Source organism: Salvelinus namaycush, chromosome 17 (genome assembly GCF_016432855.1).
Source record: "Salvelinus namaycush isolate Seneca chromosome 17, SaNama_1.0, whole genome shotgun sequence".
NCBI classification, from domain to species: domain Eukaryota; kingdom Metazoa; phylum Chordata; class Actinopteri; order Salmoniformes; family Salmonidae; genus Salvelinus; species Salvelinus namaycush.
In genome coordinates this window covers 15,563,484-15,577,369 of record NC_052323.1, presented here as the reverse complement: position 1 = coordinate 15,577,369, position 13,886 = coordinate 15,563,484, and the positions used below count along the sequence as shown (strand labels likewise).

General features: G+C 42.1%; 1 protein-coding gene across 1 annotated transcript in view; it reads right to left on the bottom strand.

Moving 5' to 3' along the window:
- LOC120062328 (vascular endothelial growth factor receptor kdr-like) overlaps positions 1 to 13,886 on the bottom strand; it is an 83,944-nt gene that overhangs the window by 19,737 nt on the left and 50,321 nt on the right. Inside the window, exons 18-25 of the mRNA XM_039012212.1 lie at positions 13,686 to 13,790; positions 10,877 to 10,990; positions 10,612 to 10,700; positions 9,900 to 10,053; positions 8,661 to 8,758; positions 7,957 to 8,079; positions 7,325 to 7,436; positions 4,849 to 4,948 (exon numbers count right to left, since the gene is read on the bottom strand). Coding sequence (XP_038868140.1) covers positions 4,849 to 4,948; positions 7,325 to 7,436; positions 7,957 to 8,079; positions 8,661 to 8,758; positions 9,900 to 10,053; positions 10,612 to 10,700; positions 10,877 to 10,990; positions 13,686 to 13,790 — 895 coding nt within the window. The remainder of the gene's footprint in view (positions 1 to 4,848; positions 4,949 to 7,324; positions 7,437 to 7,956; positions 8,080 to 8,660; positions 8,759 to 9,899; positions 10,054 to 10,611; positions 10,701 to 10,876; positions 10,991 to 13,685; positions 13,791 to 13,886) is intronic.

Here is a 13,886-nt window from a genome sequence, read left to right as displayed (position 1 = left end):
GGAGGTGGACATCCGTTTTTCTTGATTCCTGCGTCTTGAGGAGCGTCTTGCACATTCTGATGAGGATGCATCAGATCGGAGCGCCGTTAGGCTGATGGAGGAAGTGGACTTTCCAATCTTCTAAACGGAGGGACACATTCCTGATGAGCCAGTGCAGCAGCAGCAGGGTAGATTTACCACCCCATATCGCCTGGCCCTACGGCCCCTTTCATCATCCATATAACGGAGGGTTGGGGTCAAGGTCAGGGGCTCTGGATCCCAGGCTCCCACACACATGATCAACATCAGGCCTGGGAGGCTCTGAGGAGAAGTGTGGGAGACAGGGGGGTATTACCCCTGTAGAATAGAGTGCGTACCGTGTGTACAATAGAGTGCGTGCGTTCCCATTTAAACTGATATCAGCAGGTTGTAGTTCATGGTTCCTTGGCATGAGCTTAGCAGAGTGTTATCTGCTCTCTCTATCTTAATTCGGTCAATGGAGCACTTTGCTTTGAACCAGAATTGAAAGGATCTTAGAGAGGAGAACTTGGCACCAGTGGGTCTGACTGGATCTACAGAGCTGCTATTTAGTTCTATTCCCAGTCCCCACGCTCTAAGACTCCAGTCTGGATCATATTTTTGCAGGTCAACTCTAATCACCATCTCCCATGTCTCCGTGATACATCCATTCAATTGGCTGCAGTTGGCACAAGATGTTTTAAACATTCTGGACATCCCGGTGGTAAAGGGTTATAAAACATAAGTACAGGATTGATCCTTTCCAAATGAATAAGACAGAGGGAGTTTAACTCCACCACGCTTTGTCACAAATTAAAACCAAACGCTACGCACAGAGACACACACACATAGATTGAGAGCAGTGCTCAGGGTGTGAGAGCGAGGGGTCCGTTGGGAGTAGGTTGTAAAACTCGCAGGGTTGGGTGCGTTACTTTCTAACTGTAATCCGTTACAGTTGCTAGTTACATATTCAAAATTGTAATTAGTAACGTCATTTTTGGATGACAAAAACTCTGTAACATAATCTGATTACTTTCAGTTACTTTTAGATTACTTTCCCCATAAGAGGCAATATTACCAATTGAAAAACATCTATTGCGGGATACATCAGTGTTAGAGTTTACATAGCTGGCCTTAAATGGATGTTGCATGTTATTTTATGGGTTGGTTATGTAGGCTTCTTCTAACCCATTGCTTTCTACTACAGATAATAATATATTAGCTAGGTAATATCTTTACATTAAAAAACAAAGTCTCTCAGATTTACAGTCATTCCAATTAATTTAACACACCTTGATCTTCAAGAATACGAATTGGAAATAAAATAATAAATAAAATGATTTGGGGCGTGCTTATATTTAGACTATTTCACACATGTTCAAGTGTGTATTAAAGCACATGTGTGAATTGGACATTTTTTATTATTATTATTATTTTTTGCATATTCCACTCTCCCTGAGACACCCTCGGAGAGTGGGGTCACAACCAGGGGCTGACATTATCAATGGCAGCCCTGGAGCAATTAAGGCTATGTGCCTTGCTCAAAGGCACATTGACCTATTTTCACCTTGTTGTCTTGGGGATTCTAACTAGCGGTCTGACCTTTCGGTTACTGGCCTAACTTTCTCACTGCTAGTTTACCTGCCACTACCTGGAAATATAGATTAGCCAAATTGTTTTACCGGAGCATAACCCAAAAACTAAAGACTAATTATACTACTCTGTTGTTTATGATTTTGTTGTCATGGAGCAAGGTTTCCCAAACTCGGTCCTGGGCCCCCCTGGGTGCATATTTTATTTTGTTGCCCTAGCACTACACAGCTGATTCAAATAATCAAAGCTTGATGATGAGTTGGTTAATTCAAATCAGCTGTGTTATGCTAGGGCAAAAAAATAAAATATGCACCCAGGGGGGCCCAGGACCGAGTTTGGGAAACCCTGTCATGGAGGACTGATTGGGCTCATTGCTTCAAGTTGAAAAATAAATGCTGCTCTCATGGAGTGGCATGCTTTGAGCAGTACCGATATCTCAATCATTTGCAGCTGTTGAAGTCTATCAAAAGTGTGCGAGTTTGAGCATTTGTCCATTAGGCCTATGGATATTAAACAAATTATATCAGCAAGAATTAGATTGAGCAATAAAAGCCCCACTCGTGGTCTTCTTAAATGAAACTTGTTGTTGACACTGTGGAGCACAATACCACGGAGGAGTTTAGAAGGGAGGAACTCCCTCAAACTTTGATTCCACAGGCTGGGATCCGCACTGTGCAGCTGTTGCAAAAGCACATTTTCAACTGTCTGTCCACTGGTCGCAAAAACAATGATTGATAGGCAGCTTAAACTTCTTGAATTCAACCATCATTGGGTTAAAATACACTTTTGTGAACAGCCATCCACAACAACCACAATTTGCAAGGCACAAAAAATAGCTAAATGAGAGAGTAGCAGAGTGATCCACATCTTTACACTATGTACAGTTGAAGTCAGAAGTTTACATACACTTAGGTTGGAGTCATTAAAACTCATTTTTCAACCACTCCACAAATTTCTTGTTAACAAACTATAGTTTTGGCAAGTCGGTTAGGACATCTACTTTGTGCATGACACAAGTCATTTTTCCAACAATTGTTTGTTGGAGGTGTACCTGTGGATGTATTTCAAGGCCTACCTTCAAACTCAGTGCTTCTTTGCTTGACATCATGGGGAAATCAAAAGAAATCCGCCAAGACCTCAGAAAAAAAATTGTAGACCTCCACAAGTCTGGTTCATCCTTGGGAGCAATTTCCAAATTTCCAATTTACTAGGATTAAATGTCAGGAATTGTGAAAAACTGAGTTCAAATGTATTTGGCTAAGGTGTATGTAAACTTCCGACTTCAAGTGTAGATACTATATCAATAATAAGGGATATCTGTATCGGCTACACTCTTAGAAAAAAGGGTTCCAAAAGGGTTCTGCGGCTATCCCCAAAGGAGAAGCCTTTTTGGTTCCAGGTAGAACTCTTTTGGGTCCCATGTAGAACCTTCTGTGGAAAGGGTTCTACATGGAACCCCAAAAGAGTTCTACCTAAAAAAAACAAAAGGGGTTCTTCAAAGGGTTCTCCTGTGGGGACAGTCGAAGGACCCTTTTTGGTTGTCGTGAGCATCTTCTTTTTCTAAGAGTGTACACCACTGCTGTCGTCCTTACCTCCAAGCGTTGTATGAAGTGTATGTATAATCTTTGGACGCCGACATCAGTCGTAAGACATTAGCCTAAAAAAGGCTATTCCTTCTCTTTTCACTCGATCCATCAAACACATTTTGTGAGTCATCATAGAGGTCTCTGACTTGTGGTCACACTTGCTCAGGGGGACCAAACAAAAATGTTTGTCTTTTTCAATTATGCTATTGTCTCATCGCTGCAACTCCCCAACGGGCTCGGGACAGGTCGAGTCATGCATCCGTGACCCGCCAAACCGCGCTCCTTAACACCTGCCCGCCAGCTGCAGCAATGTGTCGGAGGAATCACCGCTCAACTGACGATCGAAGTCAGCCTGCAGGCGTCCTACCCGCCATAAGGAGTCACTAGAGCATGATGAGCCAAGTAAAGACCCCCCGGCCAAACCCAACTGTGCGCCAACCTAAGAGATTCCCGGTCTCGGCCGGTTGTGACACAGCCTGGGATCGAACCCAGGTCTGTAGTGACACTACAAGCACTGCAATGCAGTGCCATAGACCGCTGTGCCACTCGGGAGGCCAATATTTTCCCTTTTTTCAATGTTGATTTGAATGTCATTGAAAAAACAGAAAGGTGTCATAGGTTCCTTTCTGAATTTAAAAGTAATCCTAGAAGTAATCATCTAGGTTTTCAAAAGTATCTGTAATCTGAATACAATATTTTTGCTGGTAACGTAACAGATTAAAGCTGCAGTTTAAAAAAAAATCTGTTACATGTAATCCATTACTCCCCAACCCTGTAAACTCGGACGTGTGCCATAGCCTGGGACAGTGAGTGAGAGAGAACCCCAGGACTTAGTCCTCCCTGCTGAGAAGCCACCCAGTCACCTCATAAAGGCAACAACAACCCCAGATCCCCCTGTCCAGTGACCTCATAAAGGCAACAACCCCAGCTCCTCCTGTTCAGTCCACCTCTCTGCTAGACTAACAGCACTGACACCACAGGGGCAGGAGAAACCACCCTAGACTCCCCCAAAGATATTCTGTTTCAGCAGCACCGTCCACATCTGCCCTGCGTCTGATCCCCCTTGTGTGGACAAGGGAGGGGAGTCTCCCGCTCCTTGCTCTCATTACCCTGTGTCCGGCTACCCCCTGGCCACTCCCCACTCCCACAGTCTTTAATGTGGGGCTCAATTACGACCGCATCGATGTCAGTCTGAAAACGGATCCGCACCTCGCCGCCCACCACACCCCTCGGTAAACTGCCAATCAGCAGCACCTGTCTCCCCTCCGCATTCAGAGCTGGATTACCCATGATGCCTATCAAGCCCTGTCACTCATTCAGACGAATGAAGGAGCAGATACAAGCACTCCTTTCAGCTCCAGTATATCGATATGGGAGGCTTTTCTTTACTGCCCTCTAATGTGTTGCCCTGAGTAAGAGTTCCTGGTGGATAATTACCCTCAGGAGAGGTTGGGGGATACGTTGAGAGGACTAGAGGCATGCGTCGGGGTCTTTACAAGTTTCACGAGCCAAGGGAGCTCGATGCATTATGCACTGCCAAGAGGTGAGAGAGCTTTCTGACATGGGCCACTCTTCAAACTGCAAGTGTGTTCTTTTTTTTGCCCTGAGTTAGATGGTGAGATTGGGGTTTGTATGTTAAGTAATGGAGTAACAAAGATCGCTTGATCCTTACATTTCAGAGGAGGAGTATTCCGGAGCTCTCATCCTGGTCCCTTCCTTCAGTCGGCAGCAGAAGTCCTCGTCGATGTGTAAGCCGGGATACGGAGAGGCACCTGGGGGGTGGGGGATTATCAGACACTTCAATCTCCCACACAGAGAGGGCCCGGATACTTTTCACAGATTAGACAAGAAAGCTTCATAAACAGTCAGTTAAGACTTCAACTGATTGACCTTGCACATGGACAATGTCATGACTCTCCTCACAACAACAATGATATTATTCACTGAATAACATCTAGAGACAGAAATATGATTTAATTGGACTATTGGGGCTGAAGTAAGACTCTTTCTAGAATAATTTGAATTTATGCTTGGCTCAGCCGAAATGAAAACAATAATACACGACTAAGCCAACTTGCATCGAATATCCAATCCAGTTGGGGTTTTGGAAAATATTGCCCACGCCATCTAATCCATAAACATGTCCAGACTCATGAACCAATATTTTCATGTACCCGACTGACATCCCTGACACAATATCAGATAGCATCGAAAGCTCCAGAGCACTATGTCGATACGATGTAACATCTACTAGTACGCCATGTTATACTTTCTCTCCATCACATCAACCGAACATGCTAAGTAAATAGGCAGATTACCGCGTAACACATGTCTAACACAGAAACCGAAGTGTAGTTGAAGGTTTGGCACCTAAACTAACAAGACGGTGAAAAAAAACACAAGGCAAAACTCAAGCTGCTAGACTGCGGGTCACGTTGCGATATGCATGTTCCAGCACCTTGGGACTGCAGCAAACTTTTGACCTCTAAACACCTATCTGTAACAGATTGCCAGACTTGAGTGTTTGAATTTTTTTTGCAGTTGTTTTCGTGTCCTAATTTATCTTTCTGAGACCATGTTAACACCACCCAGATGTGTGAGTGAGTGGTTCTTTGAAGGTATATGTAGTTCTGTGTGTGTGGTTCTGACAGAGAAAGATTACGGGAGAGTGAGAGAGAAAGAAAGAGAGAAAGAAAGAGAGCGAGAAAGAAAGGAAGAGCGAGAGAGAGAAAGAGAGAGAGAGAGAAAGAATGAGTGTTTGAATGCCCCCCATGTCTTGAGGTATTTGAAATGTCACACTTTCTTTTGGACCGAAGTCCTCGAAAATGATTGGCTTCATGGCAGAGGTTGAAGTGTAGATGCCCAATGAATCCTCAAGCCCTGAATCGATGTACTGTTCTTTCCTTACACTTTTGTAACATTTACTCTGAATGTTGTCCTTGCTACCTATGGTGACATTTGAGCATACAATATGTCATGTGGAGTCTTGCTATAGAACAGCTTGGTCGGGTGAGGTGCACGGTGCATAGACAGTCATGGACCTACATACAATGGCATTTTAAAGGTGTCAGTGGTTTCACAGCAGAGGCAAACATTTACATTGATCGGCTGCTTGGATACACGGCGTTTGCATTGCCAGCTGGGAAGGCAACGGCCGGCTTAAATGGGAGGTATTCTTTCTTTTTAATGGCCCTTGCCTGTGATAGAATTCACAGTCCAAGTTCACTAATGTTTTTGCAGGAGCAGCATGAAAATAGTTTTCGCAAGCTGACAATGCGCCCCTGTTTGTCCCAGAGGCACAATTACGCAGTAGCAGAAGCCAGTTATGACCCAGTGCATCTGGAGGAGCTGCATGGCTGGGGGCACCTTGCCTCGCCTGGCTAGCTGACTGGAGACTTGTCTCCTTGCTGAACCTTGCTGGCTGATGACAGAAAGAAACCTCTCCCTCCTTTGGAAGGAATACTGTGTGCAAAATTTTAAGATTATGTGTGCAAATAATTATACAGACAAGAGTTTTTTTCAAACTATTTTGTGACTATTTGATAAAAACAAATTATAAGCAGTAACATTTTTACTGAGTAATAAAAAAATCATAAATAGGGTCATAAGAATTCTCTGATATAAATCCATTACAGGCCAGAAAAGATCAAGTGTGCACCAAAGCAGTCTATGTTTGCAGTTTCATTAACAATCCTAAAACAATAGTCCTCGTAGACGTGATTCAGGACCTACACAACAGAGGAAATCTGCATTGAATAAGTCTGTATTGTTCCAAATGGCTGTGCACAGATGTTTGTTAATTTTTGCTCATTCATTCTGCTAACGGGGAGGTCAGGTGAGGTATTTGTTTTTGTATTTGTATTTATTATGGATGACCATTAGTTCCTGCCAAGGCAGCAGCTACTCTTCCTGGGTGGGGTCCAGCAAAATTAAGGCAGTTATACAATTTTAAAAACATTACAATACATTCATAACAGATTTCACAACACATTAAGTGTGTTCCCTCAGGCCCCTACTCTACTACCACATATCTACAACACAAAATCCATGTGTACGTGTGTGTATAGTGTGTATGTTATCGTGTGTGTGTATGCATGTGTCTGAGGGACTACAAGGCATGGTGAGTCATTCCTGGTATGTATATTTACCCAGAGAGAAGATCTCCCACATCAGAACTCCAAAGGACCACACATCGCTCTGAGTGGTGTAGATCTTATCAAAAATGGCCTCTGGCGCCATCCACTTGAGGGGCAGTCTGGCCTGTGAGGGGAGAGATGGAGATAAGAGACGAAAGCTCTTTTAAATGAGTATCTCATCTCACCTGTGTGACTGGCTGTCTCATCAATACCATCAATAACCAACCTGTCACATCTGAGGAGAAGCAGAAGGGCTTTTTGAGTAAAGTAGGGTAAATGCCCTCATGGCATAGTACTACCAAACATCCTCAACAACAAAACGTCCTCTAGTCTATGTAGACAGACACGTTTAATAAATATTCAGACAAACAGTGAAATCTGCCCAGAATATCTGGCATTTCCCAGATCTCCTGCATTTATTCGATCGCTCTTTTGTTTTTGCCAAGTCGGTAGTAACAGAACACGTGTTCTGGTTCTTTTCCATCAAGCTGAGTGTTTTTGAATGTCTCTCTCTCTCACACAACAGGCGATAATCGACGTCAAGTCGTTGGTGCGTTTCATCACGTGTAATTGACTTATTATGTCAGATGAATAGCAGCACAGCATAGCATTGTAAAATAGATCAGATTGCTGTTCATACTTACATCTCCTTTGCGAACGTAGTCTGGGTCTTTGTAGATGTCTCTGGCCAGTCCAAAATCGCATATCTTCACAACATTATTCTCAGACAGTAGGATGTTTCTTGCAGCCAGATCACGATGAATACACTAACAAAAGGAAGAGAAATCATCCAGTTAGATTTGGATTGACATCGATGCATGACTTTACATGAACGTTTGAGTTATGTGGACATATCTCAAGTTACGATTCAGCCTAATGTGATAAAGCATGGCTAGGACTATTTCCTGACCATGTGACCTGATAGGAAACACTCAATGCCCTGTGCATGTCAGCTAAGACAACCATATGGAACAGTCATCAATTGTATTCGGAATGCGAAGTGTTCCATACCCAGGTTAAAGCCTTCTCTCTAATATTGACAACAATGGGTTCACTAATTAGTACCATCCGCTCTCTCAGAGCTTGTGACAGACCTTTAAATCTGAATGAGTTTTAGACTGATTATAGCCAATAGACTCGCAAGGAACATAGTGTTCTATGAATAAAAAATGTGAACAAAACAACTTCCCCAGCTGTCAAAATACAACAGCCTTTTATTAAATCTAAAGTCAACTGGACTGAATAAAGCTTTATAAAGTGGTATTAGATTAATACCCAACATGTGTGTCACAAGACTACCTTTAGCAAAGTATTTTGATACTGTCATTTGCCTGGAGGAGGTGCATACCTTGCGTGAAGCCAGGAACTCCATGCCTTTTGCAACTTGGAAAATGTAGCAAATCAAATCTTCCATTGTCAGCACTCTCTTGTACAGATCCTCTGGCTCTGAGGGCAAAACGGAACATAAAGTGGAAATGAATACAAACTATTTTCATGAACATGATTTAGTACGGTGTAACACGTACAGTGAGCTCCAAAAGTTTTGGCATGAAATTATATGATACAATGACTATGAGGTTAAAGTGCAGACTGTCAGCTTTTATTTGATGGTATTTTCTTTATCCATATTAGGTGAACCGTTTAGAAATGACAGCACTTTTTGTACATAGTCCCCCATTTTAATGGAGCAAAAGTATTGGGACAAATTCACTTATGTCTATTAAAGTAGCCAAAAGTTAAAATAAAAAATGTAAATATAAAAATAAATAATAAATAAATTGGTTCCACATTCCTAGCACGCAATTATCACATTTGTCACATCAAGCTTGTGACTTTACCATTTTTATGCATTTGCAGTTTGTTTTGGTTGTGTTTCAGATTATTTTGTGCCCAATGTAAATTAATGGTAAATAATGTATTGTGTCATTTTGAAGTCACTTTTACTGTAAATAAGAATATACTTCTACATTAATGTGGATGCTACCATTATTACGGATAATCCTGAATGAATCGTGAATAATGGTGAGTGAGAAAATTACAGAGGCATAAATATCATACCCACCCCAAAATGCTAACCTCCCCTGTTATTGTAATGGTGAGAGGTTAGCATGTCTTGCAGGCATGACCTTTGTGCACCTGTAACTCTCACTCATCATTATTAACGATTCATTCAGGACTATCCGTAATCATGGTCGCATCTACATTAATGTGGAAGTGTTTAGAAACATATTCTATTCTTATTTACAACAAAAGTGACTCCAAAACGACAATACATTATTTACCATTCATATATATTGTTATATATTATATTTAAAATGGCCGACGCGCCAGCAGCAGGCAAACAGTCAGGACAGAGGAGGATGTCAACAGAGGCCTCCTCCTCCACTCCTTCTTTTCCTCCAGGCCCAGTGGGTATCAGCCCGGGGTTCCTGTCCTATCGATTTAATTTCTGAATAGGAGGAGGAAACGTCCCATCAGGCCCAGGGAAGAAAACAATCAGGGGGCATGGGAGTGTGGGTGGAGGTGAGAGGGAGGGGTGAAGGGGGCGGTGAGGGGAAGGAAGACGCTGTTGGCTCATTTAGTTTACCTTCCTCCTCTTCCTCTGAGTCGCAGTAGCTCTTATCTTCCACAAAGCCGGAGCTGGCCGAGCTTCCGGTGCTGGCCACGCTCTCCAGGCGCCGCTTGATGAGCTCGCTGAGGTCACAGCCCGACCCCGACGTCACCACCTTACCGTCCTGGCTCTGACATACGAGACACACACCAGATCAAAATTACAGATGCAAACCTTGAGTCACTTCAGAAAACGGTTCTTCTGACAATCTGGGGTTTTCCTATTAGGTTGAGAAATGTACTGAACCATAAAGGTTTTGACAGCTAAGTAGACTAAATCATGAAGGTTTTGACAGCTAAGTAGACTAAATCATGAAGGTTTTGACAGCTAAGTAGACTAAATCATGAAGGTTTTGACAGCTAAGTAGACTAAATCATGAAGGCTTTTGACAGCTAAGTAGACTAAATCATGAAGGATTTGACAGCTAAGTAGACTAAATCATGAAGGTTTTGACAGCTAAGTAGACTAAATCATGAAGGCTTTTGACAGCTAAGTAGACTAAATCATGAAGGTTTTGACAGCTAAGTAGACTAAATCATGAAGGCTTTTGACAGCTAAGTAGACTAAATCATGAAGGTTTTGACAGCTAAGTAGACTAAATCATGAAGGTTTTGACAGCTAAGTAGACTAAATCATGAAGGCTTTTGATTTGATGAGAAAGCAGGATTTCTGAAAGCTGCTGATTTACCTTATAAACGATGAAATCAGCCCTCTTGCTTCTCAAGTAGTTTGACAAGTTTCCATATTTGCAGTACTCCACTATCATCATCAATGGACCTGAGAAGAAAGAAGCACGGAATTCAAAGAAGATTCCAAACAAGTAATGATTCATAAACAGTAAAAACAGGATTTTCTCTGAGATTCCAACAATTTATAAACGTACTTCACAAATTGTATGCAAGTCATACAGTGTGACTAAGTTTAAACATAAGAGTTAACCCTCTCTCTCTCACCTCCAGGCTTGGTGCAGGCTCCCAGCAGGTTGACCACGTTCAGATGATGACCAATGTGGATCAGGATCTTCAGCTCCGACATCAGAGCCTTGCGCTCATTTGTCGTAGCTCCTCCTGTTTCAACATAAACACAGACTATTTACAGGGATGAAGGTTAAATGTACATGTCCTACTGCGGGGATACTGTTTCATACAACTCCACAAAAGAGTGGATGTATTTTGGACTTTAAATTAAATGTCATATAAATTCTTTATCTTCGTTTAAGATTACTCCAACTGATGTACGTTCATGGACGTCTGGAAACCAAACAGTATAGATGGAAAATAAAGAACAGATTTGTACGCATGCGGAGGAGATTTTAGATAGGCAAGACATTTTTCACATAAGGTAACATGATTATCTGCATGAGAACATTCAATGTGCAAGGTTAAGATGGTATGCAAAGATGGACAGCGGGAAATAAATTAAGTCATCATGGGAAAATATAGGACTTAAAACACAAACATCAGCATTCTCTCACATTAAATTAGATACTTGCATACATGAGGGCACAACCCAAAGCACAGCAATACATTACATCACAATAAACACTGCAGCACACATGGAGAGTCAATATGACAGTAACATTATTTTTTCCCAGAATATAAAATGCTGTTTTGTTTCTCAGTTGTATAGCCAGTCTACACATCATATAAGAGGCCGATATCTTGGTCAGGAATGCTATGAGGTCAGAGGGAGGGTTTTTCTTAACCACGTAAACTAAACACCATCAAAGTGACTCATCCTTTTTGGGGGGGGCATCGACGCAAAGATTAACGGTCCCTCTAAACCTCTCAGTAACATTGATCTCAAAGACTGTGGAATACCAACTAGTCAATGTTGGGTGGCAGCCTAATGCGTCCAATGTGCCTGTGTAATGTCTCTCTTTTATTATCTGAAAAGCTCTTCTGGACACAGGTGGTTGGAGTTAGCAACGGTACCAATAATGTCCCTAACTGATAAACAGAATGAAAACATTGACTGAACAAAATGGTGTTGCGAAATAATCTTGCTCTCAGCCATCACGGACTCCCTGGATGTGGTTTACTCTAACAGGGATTTTGGTCGATTTAAATAATGAATCAACGACTTGAATTTAAAAAATGAATGGAGAACTTCCGATGACCAAATTACCAAAAAATGGAGGGGAAAAAACGACCAAATTGTCCTCTAGTGGCCTCATGGGTGGAAGGTTATTCATATTTTCCATAATTTCATAATTAATAAACATGAATAAGCATGTTATATTTCAGTCTTCTGTGATGTATATAAAGTGTAATATTGGGATGCAAACTCAAAACTGAATACATTTCAACTCTATATCTGACATGGTACAGGTGTCTTCTTTTTAAAGCCCATAACCATGTGTGTGAGGTGTATACTTTATTTGTTTAGAACTACCAAGAAACACTCTGTGCGACCCTGATTTAGCCCACTGCAGTAAAAGGTTTTAAACAATGAATCAATTACTTGGATTTAAATAATAAATGGAGAACTTGTGAATTGTGGGACTGTACTTCTGCTCTGTCTTATGTTGGCTCATCACAGTGGTCCCAGTCTGCTCTGGAAGCTGGAGTTGACTGACGGTGAGTCTGCACGGAGGGTCAGTTTAGGGAAGTGAGCTGCTTTTCATTATGTTTGACCTGGGGGGCCTGGAGTAGAGCAGTAGAGCAGCGTAGCAGCAGCCGGCCTGGTGAGCTTGGTTCCTCCATGATTAATGGAAAGAGATGATTAATGCCTTGACACTGACAGAAATATCTAACAAATGGCCTGATTTATCATCCCCATGTAGCTAGATCTTTCACAACACCATCAGCATCCATCTGTGGTCCCATTACTCTACAGAGTTAGAGTTGAATATCCTAACAGAACCAGGAGGAAAGTTAGTTGGACCACATCAACCCTAAGGGGATACAGCCAGTGTCAGTGATATTGGGCTGAAATGTTTATTCTGCTAAGATCACTAGGTAAAATTCCTTGGACAGTCTCTCTCTCTCTTCCCCTCCCTCCCTCCCTCCCCTTCTCTCGGAGTCTCTCTCCTTCTGCATTGCTTTTTACTGCTTTTTACTCAATTGTTGATGGGATAAATATGCTCTGCCAGATTTAGAAAGACTGAAATGACCATCATTTATGGTGAACATAAATCATATGTGGGAAGCAGGTGGGGGGGGGGGGGGGGGGTCATTGTTTCCAATTGTTTGTGTATCTCCAAAGCATCTGGGTTACAATTATTAATAACCACTTTTATTTTTCAAACCTTTATTTTACAACTTTTTTATTTTTTACACTTTTAAACTTTTCAATCGCTAACACCAAATATAATGCTATCCTGATTCCTGTCATATCTGCAGACTGTCATCCTCATCAGGGACACCAAGGTCCTAATCTCACTCAGGCCAAACAGTGAGAAGCAGCCAACGCACGCCTCCTTTGAACAAATAGCCTGTGCGCGACTGTTAATTACACGCACGTGTGCTAGCACGGCTTTTGAATTCATATCATGCGCGAGAAACCAAATTGTCTGCTGAAATGACAGATGGCTGTTTTACATCTGTTACACCCAAAACAATGGATATTGTGTTTGTATTTGGCGAGGAGCACCTTTATCAGTACCATTTCCACCAGGTGTGAGCAAAAGGAAGCTATGTGGAAGACAGCCTGTATGACTTTTCAACATGGTTTTTCAACAGAAGTGCACATGAGAGTACTGTAAATTAGCATATATAAAATGTTCAGATGAAAGTCTTGATAATAATGTTTCTTCCATACCTTTCAGCATTTTGACGGCCACAGTCTTGCAGGTCGAGAGCTTGTCAATCCCAAAAGCAGAGGCCTCCACCACTTTCCCGAAGGCTCCATGGCCCAGAGTTTTGCCTGGAACAGAGAGCGAGAGAGAGAGAGGGGCCAGTGGGTTACAATAGGTCTACATGTAAATGAAAGTGGCTGGCCCCTGGGGAGTAGTACATCTGG